General features: G+C 41.1%; 1 protein-coding gene across 1 annotated transcript in view; it reads right to left on the bottom strand.

Annotated features, from left to right (window-relative positions):
- Nucleotides 1–5,987: 5,987 nt before the first annotated feature.
- Nucleotides 5,988–22,088, bottom strand: part of SLC7A6OS (solute carrier family 7 member 6 opposite strand) — an 80,743-nt gene continuing 64,642 nt past the window's right edge. The window contains exon 5 of the mRNA XM_053718902.1: nucleotides 5,988–7,691. Within this exon, the coding sequence (XP_053574877.1) occupies nucleotides 7,576–7,691 (116 nt within the window). The 3' untranslated portion in view covers nucleotides 5,988–7,575. The remainder of the gene's footprint in view (nucleotides 7,692–22,088) is intronic.

The raw sequence follows: 22,088 nt of genomic DNA, 5'->3' as shown, positions 1-22,088 counted from the left end.
CAGAATAGCAATGGCCCCTAATACTTTAAGCACTATGCGCCATGATATTTAAAGGAGACCGCTTATTACAGACAGGAGATGGGGGGGGGAAATCCTTGACTTCTCGCATACCTGAGAAAATTCTCCTAGCATGGTCAAGAACAGGAAACATTTTCACAGATGAATCCTAGTATATATAAAATTTACTAGAGTCTTGAGAATTGACAAAGACAGGGGAATCCAGTAGCCAACCACTCCTAAATGCTAACCAAGAGGTGTTCAGGCTTGAATCTGAAGAGAACTACTTCAGCACCAGATGAAGGAATTATACTGTCCGAATTGGAGGTTTAACCCTCAGATGCTACCGATTATCCTCCTCATCAGACTATAAGAAGGCCAATATGTGTAGCAGCCAGTAGAGCAGAAACCTTACTATCTGATTCATTAAATTTCTGCTTGAGATTTCCCTCTAAGATAGGAAAAGCAGATAAAGCCACAGATACCATTCGATACCTTAGCAGACAATTCTGCAAAGCAAAAAACTCCTCCAGGAGATAGAAAGGAACAGCAGGGCACTGCATGTGACACCATGAAAAAGCTTGGGACGTTTGAGGAGAAAGCTGTGGCATAGTCTAAAGAGCATCATCCAGGGAGACATGAGGCTAAAAATAATTTTCGGAATTAAATTATTTAAAAATATTTAAAATGACACTGTCACTTTAAGATTATAGAGAAGTACTTAAAATATATAAATATATTTAGGAACAGACCTCTGTTCCATTCTTTAGGAAAAGAAAATTATTAATTGGAATTATGTATATTGAACCTATGTAACATAGCATAAAATTCAGCCCAATACCATTACAAGTATAAGCAGGTCGACATTGGGTCGTTTATTTTCACAGACTGGAAATAAAAACATGAATATTCTACAAGCCTTGTTAATATGACATAAAAACTCAGTAAACAAAGTTTAATAAGGCCTCTCTATACAAGCCTGATTTGAGGAAAAATATATAACCGGAACTTATGTGTGATGACCTATTCCTCAGTAACGCCGCCCCGTTCTCGGTTGGAGAATGAGGCAGGGTTATCGAAACTGAAAAAATTACAAGTCCAAGATTGCGCTTCTCCGTACCTGAGGAGGCGGGGACAAGAAGATGGCATGGAGGTGAATCGCACAAACATCGCGCTTCTTCCTACCGCACAAAACACTGAGATACAAGCGCCTACCAATTTGTGCAGGATACTGGCACAAATAAAAAGTACATAGAGCATTGCTCCGCTTCCTAAAAAAGCGGAAGAGAAATACTTCCTCTCATTGTATGAAACCACAATAAGTGCTCAGTCCCTTCTAAGACACCATCACAGCCCCTAGAAATTGCGCCATACGCGCTTTCTCCCCTGACCTAGTCACTTCAAACCACTCAGTCGCTAAAAAAAGGAAGCTACCAAAATACAGATAAAAAGGTACTAAAATTATATCTAAGCCCCAAGGTGGTTAACCCCTTCTTTGCTATGAAGGAAATTAACCCCCAAGTCTCATGACTGTGTCTGCACACTACCCTAAGCATCCATAAGGATTTGTCCCACTAAAAGCAGAGGGTCCTTAACCTCTTCATTGCCAGCCTCCTAGCCCCAGAACAACCAAGGCACTTACCTGCATTCTAGCCGGCAGTCAGACGACTCACAAAGTATGAGAGGATGCCGCTCCTCACAGAGACCTGTGAAAAAGAAAGAGAGTAAACCTACTCAGAATGACTGGGGTTTGTGGAAAGTGATACTTAACAGCTCTGCTGTGGTGCTCTTTGCCTCCTCCTGCTGGCCAGGAGTGATATTCCCAACAGTAATTGATGATCCGTGGACTCACCGTGTCATTAGAAAGAAATACAGACCTTGTATAAACAAAAGGTTTAGTTTTTATGTGGGTGAAAAATAAGATACACTACATGAGTGCCTTTAATATTCTTTTAATGCTATTGGTTTGTTGAGCAAACACAGCATCCAGTGACTTAAGTGCACTGCAATTTGAATTTTATTAATACTTATATGCATCTGTGTTTATTTGTGTATCTATATATTTAGGAGAATTCTATAGATACTAAAACAAGCATTGCTACATTCTGCAGAACAAAGTAAAGGGATGCGTTCAAGTCAACATGTCCCTTCCATTGCATTTAATTTACTATAATTGGTTGTACCAATTACGTGATAAAATGATGACTTTTTTCCAGTAGCACACATAAGCAATGCTGAATAAGGACAGCTTATGTAAACACATTCCGTATGAGCTATTTAAAACTGTGCATATGCATGCAATAGAGGCCCCATTTGCAATAACAGTGCTGAACAAATACATGGATATTGAAACTGTAAGCACTAGATTTAAAAGGCCCCACCCCATGTAGTAACTACATATGATACCTCATTTTCATGTGCATGTCTTTATACATCGTGTGCTAGATTCTAATTTTCTGAACTGTTTGTCATTTTAAATTGCAGTTAAATAACTGTATACGATGGCCCACACAAACACTCAGTATAATCTTTATTATATATCATAAATAGGAACTAGTGTCATTTTATACTACATATGATGGCTGCACAGTCATGGCTAAACAGATTTTGACAAATTAACTATACTTTTGGTTTTATGCATTTTGTGCACAAACTGCTTTAGGGTCAGAGTCCAAAGGATTATGGATTTAAAAAAAAAAAAAAAATAATACACAAAACAATGTTTCAGCAAGTATAGAAAACAAGTACAAGTAATGTTTGCAGATTATTGAAGTTGTATTTCCAGCTTTTCTTACCTGTTTGCCCCACCTCTTAAATTCAGATTGTGGAGGAATCTTGTGGAACTTGAAAAATCCCCAACTGCATTGTAGCAACCAAAAAGAACTCCATATTGCACTATTGTATTGAGCCAAAGTTGAATATAAGCAACAACAGAATAAGACATACTCACTAATACTTGCACATAGCTCTAGCCTACTGGAGAAGGTTATAGAATTATCGGGTAGCATTTTTTTTTTTTTTATCATTCCTTTTGATTTTGGGCTACTTTTCACAGCTCATTTTGGTGCTTTAATGATGTCAATTTTTTTATATATATATTTACACAATAAATAAATCAAAGAAAATTTGCCTAACATCTTTATTTTTTGTTAACGAATATCACTCTTGTAAATGCAGAAGACAGTGCTAGGGTCTGTTTGATATATTTGTCAGATATAAAAATGTAGCTGGTTTTAGTATTATGTTGGACTAAATTGTGTAGTAAGCTCATGGTTTCTTAATCTTTTTTCAGCAAGTACCCCTGTAGACCCCAATTGCAACACACAGATATCACTGATCTTAAACTCTCACATGATAAAAATGTGCATTATAGGGTTTCACAAACTTGTAACGGATCTATTAATCAGAGAAACAACTATACAGGTGTCATATCATGTTTTTTATTTTCAGGAATTTATTTTAAAATCCAATTTTACTGAACCTGCATACAGCAAAATATTTGGAAACATTTGCACTACAAATAAATATAAAAAAAAAACACACACAAGGCACAAATGTAATAATATTAATATTGTGCCTCAGACTAAAAAATCTTACATTTTAGTACATGATGAGCACAGTACTATTTATGGTCCCACCTTTGTTTAACTTTATTTTATATACAGTTTATCTGTCTCATTTTACTGTGGCACACGTGGGTATAATACAATTTAGCGCATTTATCTGGCCTCTGTTTCTGTGACACTTGTTCACAGTGATACACTTTACAACAGTGAAGCTCAAATACAGTACTCAAATGACACTAACAGGTCAGATCCTAGGGGCTTCCTAGTCTGAGGTGAATTAGTAATTGAGCATTAGACTAACATAGGCAGTGAAATACTCAAACTGCACTGTGAGGAGTGCTTGAGGGTAGAAATTACAAATATATGTTGCTTACCATAGGTACATCAAGAGGAGCAATCCCTAGAGTACACTTTGCCAATGCCCCAAGTACCCCCAGGGATACACGTACCATAGGTTGAGATACTACTCAGTAGTTTACACACTGAGCTTTAAAAGCTCTATGAATGAGATACTTTACACACCTGAAATCTATTACACCTTGTTTTCCCCTTGTGCTCCCACATCTACCACAGCAATGGGAAGACGGACATGGAATAACAAGTTGCTAGAAAAAGCAGCAGCCTGCCAAGGATCTAAAATCATTGCTTTTATGAAATATTGTCAGCAGAGTTTTAGATATCATTTTAAAATGATCTTGTTCTGTAATTCCTTGGGATACGATTTCTTTCAACTAAAGGTCAACAAATAACACTAAAAATGTTTGTAAAAGTAATGAAGCTGGACTATTTACCCTATCTTGCTATGTATAAAGGTCTATAAAAGATTCTTAAGCCATATCTGTTTTGCAGATGCCTTGTTTTATGTATTTTTGATCAATAATCTAAAACGTTGCATAGTTCAACCTTAAAAGGACATAAAACCCTATATTTTCTCGTGATTCAGATAAAACATACAGTTTTAAGCAACTGTCTAATTATCATATTTTCTTTGTTCTCTTGGTATCTTTTGCTGAAAATCATGGACAAGCTCAGGAGTGTGCACGTGTCTGGAGCGCTATATGGCAGCAGTTTTGCAAGAATATTATCCATTTACAAGAGCACTAGATGGCAGCACTATTTCCTGCCATGTAGTGCTACAGACACCTACCTAGCTATCTCTTGAACAAATAATAACTTGGGAATTAATCAAATTTAAAGGGACAGTCTACACCAGAATTTTTATTGTTTTAAAAGATAGATAATCCCTTTATTACCCATTCCCCAGTTTTGCATAACCAACACAGTTATAATAATGTACTTTTAACCTCTGTGATTATCTTGTATCTAAGCCTCTGCAAACTGCCCCTTTATTTCAGTTCTTTTGACAGACTTGCAGTTTAGCCAATCAGTGCCTGCTCCCAGATAACTTCACGTGCACAAGCACAGTGTTATCTATAGGAAATACGTGAACTAACACTCTCTAGTGCCTTCAAGGTCTAAGAAATTAGCATATGAACCTCCTACCAAGAGAACAAAGCAAAATTCGTGATAAAAGTAAATTGGAAAATTGTTTAAAATGACATGCTCTATCTGAATCATGAAAGTTTATTTTGGCCTAGACTGTCCCTTTAATAACAGAAGTAAATTGAAAACTTTTTAAAAACCGTATGCCGTGTCGGAATCACAAAATACATTTTTGGGTTTCATATACCTTTAAGCACATTTGAGGGGTTTTTAATTTAACATTTTTTAAAATATTTTTTTTTAAACTTTTTTTTCTTTTCTTTTCAGATCCCCAAGACTTATACCATTGGAAAGGTTAGGCGATTACCTTTCCAAAGGTGGGTCTTGGGGGTCTGTAGCTGCTTAGATGCTCGAGATACAGGCTTCTAAGCAGCATGCCCCTTTCCCTATATTGTCAATTGTCATTTTTAAATAAAGTTGCGCGGTGACATCATCACGTCATTACCGCGTGACGTCACCATGCAAAACGGAAAGCCCTGGCGATGCCTGTCACTCCCGGCACGATCGCCGGGGTAGGAGCGGGTGGGAGCCCCCAGATCTCCCTCAAGGTGGGAGAGTGCTAGTGACGGCTCTGAGCCGTCGTTAGCACCTGAGTGAGAAACTCTGCGACGGCTCAGAGCCGTCGTTAGCACTCAAGGGGTTAATATGCCTGCTAATCTTTTCTGGATTAATGTTCCATCATATGTGCATTACTCCAGCATAACAGATATTAAAGAAAACTGTATTTTCCCTCTTGCCTCATAAGTGCCAAATGATAGACACAAACAGTATAGACAGGTTTTATAAGAAATAATACAACAGTATGAGTTATTAACATTTGCTTTTAAAATCACCTCTCTTTATGCTGGTCAGTTAGCACCATTATTACTCTGATTATTCTTTTAATGTGGTCAGAATATAATGTCATGAGAAAAAAAAAAATTCAAAACATAAAATTTTTATTTGAATGTAACAGTAAACACCTTAACATTTGAATATAAAATGTTTACTTACGGGTAGGTAAAACAACTTTGCACTATACTTTCATTATTTATTTTGCCCCATTTTCATGTAATTAAGCTCTGAGAACTGTGAATTGTTTAATTCTCAAAACTGGAAATGCACACTGGAGATTTCTCAAGGCTAAGCCTGCTACATATTCCTTAATTTGCTTCGACAGACAACAGCTGCAAAACATTGTAGTTTATACTAACATAATGAACGTGGCTAGCCTTCTCAGCTGCAGACTCAAGCCTGGATTAGCTCCTGCAAAAAGCCGAGTGGTGGTTGGATCTTAGTTACTGAAAAAACAATTGCAGCAACCAATGTTAGTTACAAAAATGTTTAGACTGGGCTGATTTGTGTTTTTATAGCAAGGCTGAAATACCTTGCAATTACAAGATGTTTACTGTCCCTTTTAAATAATAGATTAAGCTATGTACAGCCATGCACAGTTAAGCTAGTGTGTGCAGATACACAGTTGGCAAGTAACTAAGTGGCTCACGGCGCAGATTAATACAATTAAAAATAATTACATTCGTATAAACAACTCTGGCTTATCAACCTACTGTTATCCTTGTGCATTTGACATCTGCACATGTGCCGTGCCAACTACCACAAATAAGTCCAAGTTGGTACAAACAGAATACAATTCCTGATAATCTGGCGTCTGATCTTATGATCAAGTGGTACCTAAATATGGTCTTTCCATGAAACAAAATGGTGTCATTGGGATTACATTTCCTGACAATATCACTAACAGGAATTCAGGATCAAATGATGGAAACTATATATTTTTTATTACATACATGTGCATGACTGCTAGTTTATGGAGAGATAGGAGTTAAATCAATGTCACATACATAAATCATTGTGTTTTTTTTTACAGATATAATTGGTATCAGGCTCATTTGAACATAGTAGTTAAAAACTGCAGTTAAAGGTACTTACACTCATCTTGCTATTGCAAAGTATAAAAAGAAACAGAAATCTATATTATTATGCATTTTGTTTCCATCTTAAAGAAATAAAGAAGCAAACATGATGATTCAAATAGACTGTCCAAAAAAACAAACAAAAAACAACTTTTAATTCCCTTGGTATACTTTGTTAAAGAGCATCCTACGGTAGACTCAGGAGAGAGTGCATGAATTGAACACAGTTACACAGTTGCCATATAGTGATCAAGGCATGCATGTGCTTGTGAACCTAAGTTCTCATGGAAAGGCGCTAAGTTTCAACATAGGATACCCAGATAAAGGGTTAATTTTGAACCTTTTTTTTAAAGGCTTTACACTTTCTGAATCATTAAAGGGACATTGAAGTGAAACTCACATGTGCAAGGTTCGAAAACTTACAAGTAGAAAGACATTTATGACATTTAACAGTTCTCCAAAAAGTGCTAGCTGAAGGGAAAACTGGTTATAGTTTCTGGGCAAAAATAGAGTTTCTAGAGAACACTGTTCTGTACATATTTCCTTAGAGAGATACCCTCTATAAGACAGGTAGATCCACATTCAAATGAACTGAATTAATCAGAACCAAAATCTTCCTCCTCATCATGGTGTAACTCCCGTAAAGACTTTTGTCTGAAAGTGTTCCATGCTTGTCCTCGAACATCTTCCTCGTCACTGTCCTCATAATAACCTAGGAAAAATGTGAATAAGAAAATAAGGACAAAGATGTAGCAAGCTACAAAGTACACAATAACCTATTCACACTGTCATATGTCCCACTGACAACAAGCTTACATTGTGAATCAGTTTAACTAAACTACATCATATAAAGACACAATGAATTGTTAGGACACATTTAATTTTAAAAAGTACTACTGGAAGATAATTTACCGTTGTGCATTTAGAATATAAGACGTAGTAATGAACTTTTTTTAAAAAACAAATCAAATACAATGATTTCTTTCAGGATTTTGTTAGTTTTATTTGAATCAGCAGAATTTGTGCTATTGCTTGAAAGAAAGAAAAAAGGGAAATAATCAGACCATTTTCTCCAGTGATGAATAATAAAGCTGAGACTGGACCTATTAAACCTATAAAATCTAGAATTTATCTGCAACTGAATCTAGACTGAGGATGCAAGACCCTTGCACAAGTGGGGTGGCTTCTTAGTGACCTATGGATGAACATGAAAGAGAAGGCCTTGCATCATTAGGTCTAGATGCAGATTTAAAAGATCATCTATAGCCAATGTTATAATAATCACAGGATACTTCTAGGCCAATATGTTAGAATCACAACTACTTAAGCTTTGTCCTGTTGAATCTTTTAGTGGACAATGTAGTTGAATGGGAATGGAGAAAAAAAGATAAAGCATAAATTATGTTTTCTTTCCAAAGATATGGTGAGTCCACGGAATCAATTACTAGCGGGAACCAATAACCAAGCTAGAGGACACAGATGATTAGGAAGGGACAAGGCAGGTAACCTCAACCGAGACAAAGTATCAAATTTAAAAAATTTGAAAAAAATATGCAAAGAAAAACTAATTGGCAGACTTGCCAATCTGTTCCACAGAAGCTTCATTTTGAAAATCCAAAAAGAAGAGACAGCCCTCGAATAATGAGCCATAACTCTCTCAGGAAACTGCAGCCCCGTAGTCTGTAAAGCAAACAAAGAAAGCTTCTCAACCAGAAAAAAGAGAAGTAGCAGTAGTTTTCTAAAACAGAGAAAACAAACAAAAACAGAAGCCTGCACAACAGCCAAATTGTGCACACACGTACCTCAAAAAATAATGAGGACAAAGAGAGGGAACAACAATTGCCAAACAATATTTCCACTTAGGATAAAAAAACGCTTTATCTGAAAAGATAAAACGAATCAAACTGCAAATCCCAGAGTACCTAAACTCTCCGAGCAGAATGAAAAAGAAAATTCCAAGAAAAAGTTAAAATCTTATGGAATGCAAAGGCTCAAACTGAGCCTGCTACAAAAACCTTAAAACAAAGAAAAAACTCCAAGAAGAGCAACAGACTTCAACGGGCCTGATACTATCAGGTTCTGACTAAAGTATACACGTCTGGCACATACGCCAGTTACTTGTGTAAAAAATAACGCAGAAAAACTGACCCTTCAGAGAACTGACTGACAAACTGTCCTCCAAAACTACCTGGAGAATGGCAAAACCCCTAGGAATCCTAACCCTACTTCCAAAAGACGTCCATGGATTCACACTACTCAGGGATTTTACGCCATACCTAATAGTAAAAGAAACTAGTAACAGGCTAGCGAGCCTGAATCATGGTCTCAATAATCGAGTCAGAAAAAAATCATGCTTACACATAACTAAGCAGTACATCTCCAAGCAGAAAGCTTAAAAAAAAAAAGAAGACCCTGAACTAGAGGATCCTTCCACAGGAACAACAACCAAGGTGGAAAAAAAATGCATATCCGCTAGGTCTGAAAACCAGATCCTGCGAGACTATGCAGGAACTTATAACAATACTGAAACTCACTCCCATTTGATACGAGCAAAGACTCGTGGAGGAGAGCCATCAGACTAAAATCCCAAGGAACCGCCAGGGTATTAAGCAGAGCAGCCTGCTAATCTCTGACCCTAAACATGACCTGGAAACTTGGCAAACTTATCTCCAACTCCAGCACCCCCCATGTGAGAGTTAACCTTGAGAACACCTCCGGGAAAACCCACTCCCGGGATGACAAAACTAACAGCTCAAGAAGACTGAAATGAGAATAGAGGATAAACTAGAATGTGAGCGTCCTTCCCACCAAACAATCCACGCCAATCATGGCAAAGGAACTTCATGGTCCTCCCTGCAACTATAACCTGAAAAACCAGATAGGACAAGTGAGGCCAAGCCGTCAGAGCATTGCAGATCGCTCTCCCCTCCAAGATGATGATGTGGAGAGCAAGCTCTTCCCAAGTCTATAGTCACCAACCCCACAGGCTAGCGACCGTGACTATTACTCAGAAAGGTCTCCGCAAGAATGCACCCCAAGACAGATGCTCCTGAGAAACCCAAAAAACTCTTGAGAATGCGGGTAATGATCCCACTACCTCTCGCAAGCAAAAGCGATCGCTCTACCACTAATTCCCCTCTCTGAATAACAGGGAAGAATCTCATGTCGGCAGATCTAGATCTATCCTCTAAAACAGAGCCACAAAATCCTTGGACCACTATCTGAACATACATAACCACAGACTCTCAGGTGGATCAAACAAAGGGATGATGTCCAATGAAGCAATCATCAGACCATTCCATATATTGGGCTCCCTAAAAAGCCAAACCGTAGAGTGCAGAAAGAGGAAAGAAGAATTTCCTGACCTCTGTCAAAAATAACTTCAGAGAGAAGTAAACCCATCTGGTCCCTAATAATCTACCTCTGTAGCTGGACCAATGGAACTTATTTTCAGATTCACTTCCAATTGAGGAATGAAGAAAGACAACAATATCTCGGCAAGAGAGATTGCTTGTTGAACACATGGCACCTGAACCATTATAACGTTCAGGAATGGCACCACAGCAAACCCTGAAATGATCCCTGCCAATACAGCTCTCTCTGAGAACCATGGCAAGGCCAAAAGGGAAGAGCCACAAACTGAAAGTGTGTGACAGAAAGACAGACCTCAGGAACCTGCAATATACGTTTCCTCCAGGACTATGGTCACTATAAATTGACCCTTCCCAGTTTAAAAAGAAGAAAGGAACCACTTGTTTCCAAATGAAGAACAGAACCCTGAGACAATCTGTTGAGACACTTAAGGTCTAATATAGGATGGAAATTCCCTCCTAATCGGGAACCTCAAAGAGGAATGATAAAATCCTAGGCCCTGTTCTCTTACAGGAACTGGAACAATCCCTCACAGAGAAGAGAAATCCCAAAGCACCACAAAAATGTTTCACCGTTATCGGGCCTGCAGATAAAATTAAAAGGTTAAACCTGCCTCAGGCAGAGAAGGAATGATTACTACGTAGAAACCCTGATGTACTATGTCCACAGACTATCTGAGACATCTCATATCCAAGTTTGAAGACAAACCGAGAGAATCAACCCACCACTTGGACAAATCCCAGATTGAGGGCAAACTCCTTTAATAACAGAACTATGCCTGTCAGATCAGGACCAGACAGAGTCTTACCCTTGTACGGATGTATCAGAAACTTTGACTCAGAGGAAAAAACATAATTTATGCTTACCTGATAAATTCCTTTCTTCTGTTGTGTGATCAGTCCACGGGTCATCATTACTTCTGGGATATAACTCCTCCCCAACAGGAAATGCAAGAGGATTCACCCAGCAGAGCTGCACATAGCTCCTCCCCTCTACGTCAGTCCCAGTCATTCGACCAAGAAACAACGAGAAAGGAGTAACCAAGGGTGAAGTGGTGACTGGAGTATAATTTAAAAGATATTTACCTGCCTTAAAACAGGGCGGGCCGTGGACTGATCACACAACAGAAGAAAGGAATTTATCAGGTAAGCATAAATTATGTTTTCTTCTGTTATGTGTGATCAGTCCACGGGTCATCATTACTTCTGGGATACCAATACCAAAGCAAAAGTACACGGATGACGGGAGGGATAGGCAGGCTCATTATACAGAAGGAACCACTGCCTGAAGAACCTTTCTCCCAAAAATAGCCTCCGAAGAAGCAAAAGTGTCAAATTTGTAAAATTTGGAAAAAGTATGAAGCGAAGACCAAGTTGCAGCCTTGCAAATCTGTTCAACAGAGGCCTCATTCTTAAAGGCCCAAGTGGAAGCCACAGCTCTAGTGGAGTGAGCTGTAATTCTTTCAGGAGGCTGCTGTCCAGCAGTCTCATAGGCTAAACGTATTATGCTACGAAGCCAAAAAGAGAGAGAGGTAGCAGAAGCTTTTTGACCTCTCCTCTGTCCAGAGTAAACGACAAACAAGGAAGAAGTTTGGCGAAAATCTTTAGTTGCCTGCAAGTAGAACTTGAGGGCACGAACTACGTCCAGATTGTGTAAAAGACGTTCCTTCTTTGAAGAAGGATTTGGACACAAGGATGGGACAACAATCTCTTGATTGATGTTCCTGTTAGTGACTACCTTAGGTAAGAACCCAGGTTTAGTACGCAGAACTACCTTGTCTGAGTGAAAAATCAGATAAGGGGAATCACAATGTAAGGCTGATAACTCAGAGACTCTTCGAGCCGAGGAAATAGCCATTAAAAACAGAACTTTCCAAGATAACATTTTTATATCAATGGAATGAAGGGGTTCAAACGGAACACCCTGTAAAACGTTAAGAACTAAGTTTAAACTCCATGGTGGAGCAACAGCTTTAAACACAGGCTTGATCCTAGCTAAAGCCTGACAAAAGGACCGGACGTCTGGATTTTCTGACAGACGTCTGTGTAACAAGATGGACAGAGCTGAAATCTGTCCCTTTAATGAACTAGCTGATAAACCCTTTTCTAAACCTTCTTGTAGAAAAGACAATATCCTAGCGATCCTAACCTTACTCCAGGAGTAACCTTTGGATTCGCACCAGTATAGGTATTTCCGCCATATTTTATGGTAAATCCTTCTGGTAACAGGCTTCCTAGCCTGAATCAGGGTATCAATAACCGACTCAGAAAAACCACGTTTTGATAAAATCAAGCGTTCAATTTCCAAGCAGTCAGCTTCAGAGAAGTTAGATTTTGATGTTTGAATGGACCCTGTATCAGAAGGTCCTGTCTTAGAGGTAGAGACCAAGGCGGACAGGATGACATGTCCACTAGATCTGCATACCAAGTCCTGCGTGGCCAAGCAGGTGCTATTAGAATTACTGATGCTCTCTCCTGTTTGATTTTGGCAATCAATCGAGGAAGCAGCGGGAAGGGTGGAAACACATAAGCCATCCTGAAGTTCCAAGGTGCTGTCAAAGCATCTATCAGAACTGCTCCCGGATCCCTGGATCTGGACCCGTAGCGAGGAAGTTTGGCGTTCTGGCGAGACGCCATGAGATCTATCTCTGGTTTGCCCCAACGTCGAAGTATTTGGGCAAAGACCTCCGGATGAAGTTCCCACTCCCCCGGATGAAGAGTCTGGCGACTCAAGAAATCCGCCTCCCAGTTCTCCACTCCCGGGATGTGGATTGCTGACAGGTGGCAAGAGTGAGACTCTGCCCAGCGAATTATCTTTGATACTTCCATCATTGCTAGGGAGCTTCTTGTCCCTCCCTGATGGTTGATGTAAGCTACAGTCGTGATGTTGTCCGACTGAAACCTGATGAACCCCCGAGTTATTAACTGGGGCCAAGCCAGAAGGGCATTGAGAACTGCTCTCAATTCCAGAATGTTTATTGGAAGGAGGCTCTCCTCCTGATTCCATAGTCCCTGAGCCTTCAGAGAATTCCAGACAGCGCCCCAACCTAGTAGGCTGGCGTCTGTTGTTACAATTGTCCAGTCTGGCCTGCTGAATGGCATCCCCCTGGACAGGTGTGGCCGATGAAGCCACCATAGAAGAGAATTTCTGGTCTCTTGATTCAGATTCAGAGTAGGGGACAAATCTGAGTAATCCCCATTCCACTGACTTAGCATGCATAATTGCAGCGGTCTGAGGTGTAGGCGTGCAAAAGGTACTATGTCCATTGCCGCTACCATTAAGCCGATCACCTCCATGCATTGAGCTACTGACGGGTGTTGAATGGAATGAAGGACGCGGCATGCATTTTGAAGTTTTGTTAACCTGTCTTCTGTCAGGTAAATCTTCATTTCTACAGAATCTATAAGAGTCCCCAAGAATGGAACTCTTGTGAGAGGAAAGAGAGAACTCTTCTTTTCGTTCACTTTCCATCCATGCGACCTTAGAAATGCCAGAACTAACTCTGTATGAGACTTGGCAGTTTGAAAGCTTGAAGCTTGTATTAGAATGTCGTCTAGGTACGGAGCTACCGAAATCCCTCGCGGTCTTAGTACCGCTAGAAGGGCACCCAGAACCTTTGTGAAGATTCTTGGAGCCGTAGCCAATCCGAATGGAAGAGCTACAAACTGGTAGTGCCTGTCTAAGAAGGCAAACCTTAGATACCGGTGATGATCTTTGTGGATCGGTATGTGAAGGTAAGCATCCTTTAAATCCACTGTGGTCATGTACTGACCCTCTTGGATCATGGGTAAGATTGTCCGAATAGTTTCCATTTTGAACGATGGAACTCTTAGGAATTTGTTTAGAGTCTTTAAATCTAAGATTGGCCTGAAAGTTCCCTCTTTTTTGGGAACCACAAACAGGTTTGAGTAGAACCCTTGTCCTTGTTCCGACCACGGAACCGGATGGATCACTCCCATTGTTAACAGATCTTGTACGCAGCGTAGAAACGCTTCTTTCTTTATCTGGTTTGTTGACAACCTTGACAGATGAAATCTCCCTCTTGGGGGAGATAATTTGAAGTCTAGAAGGTATCCCTGAGATATGATCTCTAGTGCCCAGGGATCCTGAACATCTCTTGCCCAGGCCTGGGCGAAGAGAGAGAGTCTGCCCCCTACTAGATCCGGTCCCGGATCGGGGGCTCTCGGTTCATGCTGTCTTTGGGGCAGCAGCAGGTTTTCTGGCCTGCTTGCTTTTGTTCCAGGACTGGTTAGGCTTCCAGCCTTGCCTGTAACGAGCAACAGCTCCTTCCTGTTTTGGTGCAGTGGAGGTTGATGCTGCTCCTGTTTTGAAATTCCGAAAGGGACGAAAATTAGACTGTCTAGCCTTAGCTTTGGCCTTGTCTTGAGGTAGGGCGTGGCCCTTACCTCCCGTAATGTCAGCGATAATTTCTTTCAAACCGGGCCCGAATAAGGACTGCCCCTTGAAAGGTATATTAAGTAATTTGGACTTAGAAGTAACATCAGCTGACCAGGATTTTAGCCACAGTGCCCTGCGTGCCTGTATGGCGAATCCTGAGTTCTTAGCCGTAAGTCCGAAATGAAAGAATTAGCTAGTTTAAGGACTCTAAGCCTGTCCGTAATGTCGTCTAGCGTAGAGGAACTAAGGTTCTCTTCAAGCGACTCAATCCAAAAAGCTGCCGCAGCCGTAATCGGCGCGATACATGCAAGGGGTTGTAATATAAAACCTTGTTGAACAAACATTTTCTTAAGGTAACCCTCTAATTTTTTATCCATTGGATCTGAGAAAGCACAGCTATCCTCCACCGGGATAGTGGTACGCTTAGCTAAAGTAGAAACTGCTCCCTCCACCTTGGGGACCGTTTGCCATAAGTCCCGAGTGGTGGCGTCTATTGGAAACATCTTTCTAAATATTGGAGGGGGTGAGAACGGCACACCGGGTCTATCCCACTCCTTAGTAACAATTTCAGTTAGTCTCTTAGGTATAGGAAAAACGTCAGTACTCGCCGGTACCGCAAAGTATTTATCCAACCTACACAGTTTCTCTGGTATTGCAATAGTGTTACAATCGTTGAGAGCTGCTAAGACCTCCCCTAGTAGTACACGGAGGTTCTCCAATTTAAATTTAAAATTTGAAATATCTGAGTCCAATCTGTTTGGATCAGAACCGTCACCCACAGAATGAAGCTCTCCGTCCTCATGCTCTGCGAGCTGTGACGCAGTATCAGACATGGCCCTAGCATTGTCAGCGCACTCTGTTCTCACCCCAGAGTGATCACGCTTGCCTCTTAGTTCAGGTAATTTAGACAAAACTTCAGTCATAACAGTAGCCATATCTTGTAATGTTATCTGTAATGGCCGCCCAGATGTACTAGGCGCCAAAATATCACGCACCTCCCGGGCGGGAGATGCAGGTACTGTCGCGTGAGGCGAGTTAGTCGGCATAACTCTCCCCTCGCTGTTTGGTGAAATTTGTTCACATTGTACAGATTGACTTTTATTTAAAGTAGCATCAATACAGTTAGTACATAAATTTCTATTGGGCTCCACCTTGGCATTGGAACAAATGACACAGATATCTTCCTCTGAGTCAGACATGTTTAACACACTAGCAAAAAACTTACAACTTGGTTATAATCTTTTTTAGCAAAAAACGTACTGTGCCTCAAAGAGGTACTAACGATTAAATGACAGTTGAAATAATGAACTGAAAAACAGTTATTGCATCAAATTTTAAAACAACACAACTTTTAGCAAAGGTTTGTTCCCATTAGTAAAAAAAAACAACACTAATTAAATTTGTACATAAGAAAACAAAACAACGTTTTTTATACACAGTCACTATAAGAATTCTCACAGCTCTGCTGAGAGAATTTACCTCCCTTCAAAGAAGTTTGAAGACCCCTGAGATCTGTCAGAGATGAACCGGATCATGCAGGAAATATAAAAGTAGCTGACTGGAATTTTTTTGATGCGTAGCAAAGAGCGCCAAAAACGGCCCCTCCCTCTCCCACACAGCAGTGAAGAGAAACGAAACTGTCACAATTAAAGCAAAAAACTGCCAAGTGGAAAATAATGCCCAAACATTTATTCACACAGTACCTCAGCAATGTAAACGATTCTACATTCCAGCAAAAACGTTTAACATGAGAATAGTTATTAAAAAGGATTAGTGACCTTTAACACAGTAGTTCCGGTGAAATACCATCCCCAGAATACTGAAGTGTATACATACATGTCATTTTAACGGTATGGCAGGCTTTTCTCATCAATTCCATTCAGAAAATAAAAACTGCCACATACCTCAATGCAGATTCATCTGCCCGCTGTCCCCTGATCTGAAGCCTTTACCTCCCTCAGATGGTCGAGAACAGCAATATGATCTTAACGACTCCGGTTAAAATCATAGTAAAAAATCTCTGTCAGATTCTTCCTCAAACTCTGCCAGAGAAGTAATAACACGCTCCGGTGCTATTTTAAAATAACAAACTTTTGATTGAAGTCATAAAAACTAAGTATAATCACCATAGTCCTCTCACACATCCTATCTAGTCGTTGGGTGCAAGAGAATGACTGGGACTGACGTAGAGGGGAGGAGCTATGTGCAGCTCTGCTGGGTGAATCCTCTTGCATTTCCTGTTGGGGAGGAGTTATATCCCAGAAGTAATGATGACCCGTGGACTGATCACACATAACAGAAGAAATCCACTGTCCAAAACGCCCCGCAGGCTACAGCGAAGCAAGATATCTTGACTCCTGTCAGAAAATGCTTGGTAGCATCAGAAATAAGGAATTGGCTAGCTTGGCTGCTCTAACTGGAATCGGAAAAGGCACTGCACCCATACGATGCCGCACTTGACACAGTGGCATACAAAACTTCTATGTAAGACCCAGCGTAGTCCATTGATCCTGAAAAGAACAGCTATCCCCACTAGGAATTGTATGTCTCATAGCCAGAGCGCCCTGATAAAAAATGTAGACAGCGACAGAAAACATCTTTATAAAGACAGGAGACCGAAAAAAAAAGGAAACTGTGACTTCTCCCATTCCTATGAAAAATCTCCTAGCATGGCCAACTTCCACAGAAGAATTCTAGTATCTATAAAGTTTACTAGATTTTTAGGGTTGACAATGACATGCGTATCAAAGTTGCCCCAAATTAGCCAAAATGAAGGTATTCAAGCTTAAATCTGAAGGATACTTCAGCATCAGATAAAGAAATTATATTGTACAAATCTGATATATAACCCTCAGAAGCTACTAGCTACTGCACCGCATCAGACTTATGAGAGAAGCAACATTATTAGCAGAAATGGTGCAGAAACCTTACTATCTGAATATATAAATATCCTCTTGCTCTTTCCCTGAAGGAAAAGACAAAGCTTCAGATTTTGCGAAAATACCTGAGGTGCAAAATCTGCAGGCAAATACACTCCACAGGAGATAAAGAGGAACTGCAGGGCACTGCATGTGATGCCATACAAAGTCTTGGGACATTTGAGGAGAAAACTGTGGCACAGCCAAAACAGCATCATCCATGGAGACATAAGGAGAAAATTTGAATCTTATGGATAAATAATTTGAAAACATATCTCAATATTAAAAATGACACTGTCACTTTAAAATTGTAGCGACACAATACCTCGGGAATGGTATGTACTGCTGCATAGAATTTGAAATAAATTTTAACCAAGTGAGTAGCCTTAATGGGCAAAAACTCTACTTGAAATACAAAACTTAGTTTGCAGAAACAAACTTAAGAGCAGGAGAATTTTTCTTTGCAAATTAGTAAAATCATTAAAAAATATCAAAATCTGTAGCGCCCTTTAAAGGCCACCAAACTATTAAAAAATACCCCAGGACTGTGTCCTCTTGTAGTCTCCCCAGAAACACAGACTTAAAGGGACACTGAACCCAAATTTTTTCTTTCGTGATTCAGATAGAGCATGTAATTTTAAGCAACTTTCTAATTTACTACTTTTTTCTTCGTTCTCTTGCTATCTTTATTTGAAAAAGAAGGCATCTAAGCTTTTTATTTGTTTCAAAACTCTGGACAGCACTTTTTAAATGGTGGATAAATGTATCCACCAATCAGCAAGAACAACCCAGGTTGTTCAGCAAAAATGGGCCGGCATCTAAACTTACATTCTTGCATTTCAAATAAAGATACATAGAGAATGAAGAAAATGTGATAATAGGAGTAAATTAGAAAGTTGCTTAAAATGTCATGCTCTATCTAAATTACAAAAGAAAAATTCTGGGTTCAGTGTCCCTTTAACATAAATAAATGGCACAGCTCTAATTAAAAAGCGCGTCACATCTTCGGCAATAACTCCATTCTAACGAAGGACCAGAAGGAAGGCGTGTCCCAGTTCAGACACATTGACCTATTCAGTAGGAAAAAAATGGCACCTATCCACCATACAGGGGGAAGAAGAGGAGGGCGGGAACAAACATACCCCATCTAAATGGCGCGCAACTAATTCAGCTGCGTCTCTCACTGCCTAAAGGAAATTTCAGCAACACTCGCTGATCGCATAAGAAACCTAAGCATTTCTGAACCTCTAGGACAAAGTGCTGCCACACATAATAAAGCGAGAGCATTACTTGCTCCAGCTTCCCCCCTTACATATGATGTTTAAGCTAAGAGCCGGATGCCATAAGGAATAATTCTTACAATTCCTATGTTCACTGAAAATTCAAACACAAGGATTAATAGGAACAATAAACCTCAGTTTCTTGCCACATAAATCCCAAATAAAGAAAAAATGTTGATATAAACATCATCCTGAGAAATTAACCTCCTTAGTCTCCTTAAGTCACTATAAGTGCCTGCGTCCTGCCTATGATATCCTATCTCAGGATATATCCCAGAAAATGTGCAGTATAAACTCACATTAGAAGTGCATGTCCCCCAAACATAGAAGACCAGAACTTACCTGCATCTAGCTGTCCGGCAGGAGTACAGCTCACCCGGCTTGAGAGGATGCCACTCCTCACAGAGACCTGTGAAACAAAGAAAGACAGAGTAAACTTACTCAGGCTTTCTATACCAGGGCAGCAACATGTCAGGAAAACTAAGTAAAGCACAACATACAAGTTCCTAACTGCTTTAAAGCCACCACTGCCCTGCTGAAGAGACTAACGTGGAGTATGGCTATACCCAGACTGAGATGGAAGATTAGAGCAAACCTGCTCTGACTTCAAAACGAAAAAATCTTGATAGAAGAATCTATATCAGACACCTAAATACTTCACCTCCTCCTTGCACTAGAGACAAAGAGAATGACTGGGGGTTATGGGTAAGGTAAGTGACATATATAGCAGCTTTGCTGTGGTGCTCTTTGCCTCCTCCTGCTGGCCAGGAGTGATATTCCCACTAGTAATTGATGATTCCGTGAACTCACCATATCTTAGGAAAGAAAAAAAGCTACTGCTATTATCAAATTTACTTCATTATCTTGGTATTCTTTGTTGAAACACAAGTAGGTATGTTGAGGAGCGTGCTCATGTAGGCAGCACCATAAGGCAGCAGTTTTGCAAAAATGTTATACTTATGCAAGAGCACTAGATGCAATCACCATTTCCTGCCATGTAGTGCTCCAGACATGTACACGCAACCTGCCTAAGTATGTTACACAAAAGGTACATGAGAACAAAGCAAATTAAATAAGAGAAGTGGAACATTTAAAAAAATATTTTGCATAAAAAGGGTAAGGCGGCTTGAACAAACATTGATATCAGTATGAAATGATCCCTAGAGGCCATTCCCACTAGCTGATAAAAAACAACTCCCAAGACAGAAATAACACTGTTTTTGTAGAGCAGTTACATGCATTTTTTTCACAAATAAAGAAATTCATATTTAAAAAAACAAAAACCCTGCTATTCATTATTGTTGAAGAAAGATAAAAACATGATCTCACCTCACAGGCTGCCATTCTCTATACGAGTTTATCCTCCTACTGACTTATTTATAAGTGTGGAATGGAGCAATTCCAGAACTAGCTGCCTCGAGGACAATTATTATTCATCATAATTTGGTAATCCAGTGCCAAGTAAGGCCACAGAATAGGTGTGTTCCAGTAACAGGTGCGCTGGCTGACATATTATTTGCTGCAAGGTGCACAAGCAACACATTGCAGGAAGCAGCAGCCCTGAAACACGAATAACTATTTTATTCATAAAGACCTGTGAATACAGAACTGTGGGAGCTTTATATGCAGGGCTAGCTTTATCAATAAGTGTACTTTATAGAACCTTTTTTTTTTTTTTTTTTTTACAGACCTCAAAAACTACAGGGATATTTTTATACATAATTTCCATTAATCTGGCAAATATATCTATATTGAATAATTTATTCTCAATTTTAAAAAAATAATTAAATTATATTAGAAGCCAACAATCAGTAAATGGTTACAGCATGCACACGGACTTCTGCTGAGAGAGGAAGGCAGTAGGGGGTTTAGGAAGGACAGCTATACAGCAGAAGCTGCGTTGTGGTGTAGCTATCACTGCGCCCTGCATAGACAAACTAATCAAAGTATGCGTATAGGGTTTCCAAAAATTGATATAGCTGTGGAAGGAAATGTTGCATGTAAAGTGTCTTGCCAAAACCTCAGCGTTTCGGTTTGCTGCACCAGTATTGCAAGGAGGCCTGCAGCATGGGGACACTCAGGTGCAAAGATTACAGGCTGAGATGCTGTAGAAGCTGTCAGTCTGTGAGCTACTTTAGAATTGTGTATTAAATATGCCCCACTAATCCTAGAACCTGACACTGAGCCTGAAAGGCTCTAGGGTTGCACACCTACTGACACTGAGTTTGCCTCTGAGACCTGGCAGTTGATGTGCCCACCTAGGAAAAAACAGTTGATGTGCCCCCCAGGAACAGACAGCGGGTGTGCCCCATAGGACCTGATAGCAGGGGTGCCCCTGCTATGGCCTGGCCCTACAGCAGGTAGTGTGTCCCTCCCAGAAAAGAAGGCAGGTGTGCCCTCCTAGGGCCTGAAAGTAGGTGTGCCCCCCCCCCCAAGAACCTGACAGCAGGTGTGCCCCCCCCGAGGACCTGACAAGTGTGCCCCCTTGAGGACCTGACAGCAGGCGTGGCCCCCACCCAGAGGGCCTGACAGCAGGCGTGGCCCCCACCCAGAGGGCCTGACAGCAGGCGTGGCCCCCACCCAGAGGGCCTGACAGCAGGCGTGGCCCCCACCCAGAGGGCCTGACAGCAGGCGTGGCCCCCACCCAGAGGGCCTGACAGCAGGCGTGGCCCCCACCCAGAGGGCCTGACAGCAGGCGTGGCCCCCACCCAGAGGGCCTGACAGCAGGCGTGGCCCCCACCCAGAGGGCCTGACAGCAGGCGTGGCCCCCACCCAGAGGGCCTGACAGCAGGCGTGGCCCCCACCCAGAGGGCCTGACAGCAGGCGTGGCCCCCACCCAGAGAGCCTGACAGCAGGCGTGGCCCCCAACCAGAGAGCCTGACAGCAGGCGTGGCCCCCAACCAGAGGACCTGACAGCAGGCGTGGCCCCCAACCAGAGGACCTGACAGCAGGCGTGGCCCCCACCCAGAGGACCTGACAGCAGGCGTGGCCCCCACCCAGAGGACCTGACAGCAGGCGTGGCCCCCACCCAGAGGACCTGACAGCAGGCGTGGCCCCCACCCAGAGGACCTGACAGCAGGCGTGGCCCCCACCCAGAGGACCTGACAGCAGGCGTGGCCCCCACCCAGAGGACCTGACAGC

Source organism: Bombina bombina, chromosome 1 (assembly GCF_027579735.1).
Source record: "Bombina bombina isolate aBomBom1 chromosome 1, aBomBom1.pri, whole genome shotgun sequence".
NCBI classification, from domain to species: Eukaryota; Metazoa; Chordata; class Amphibia; order Anura; family Bombinatoridae; genus Bombina; species Bombina bombina.
Note: the sequence above shows the minus strand (reverse complement) of the source record. Positions and strands in the feature narration are given on the sequence as shown.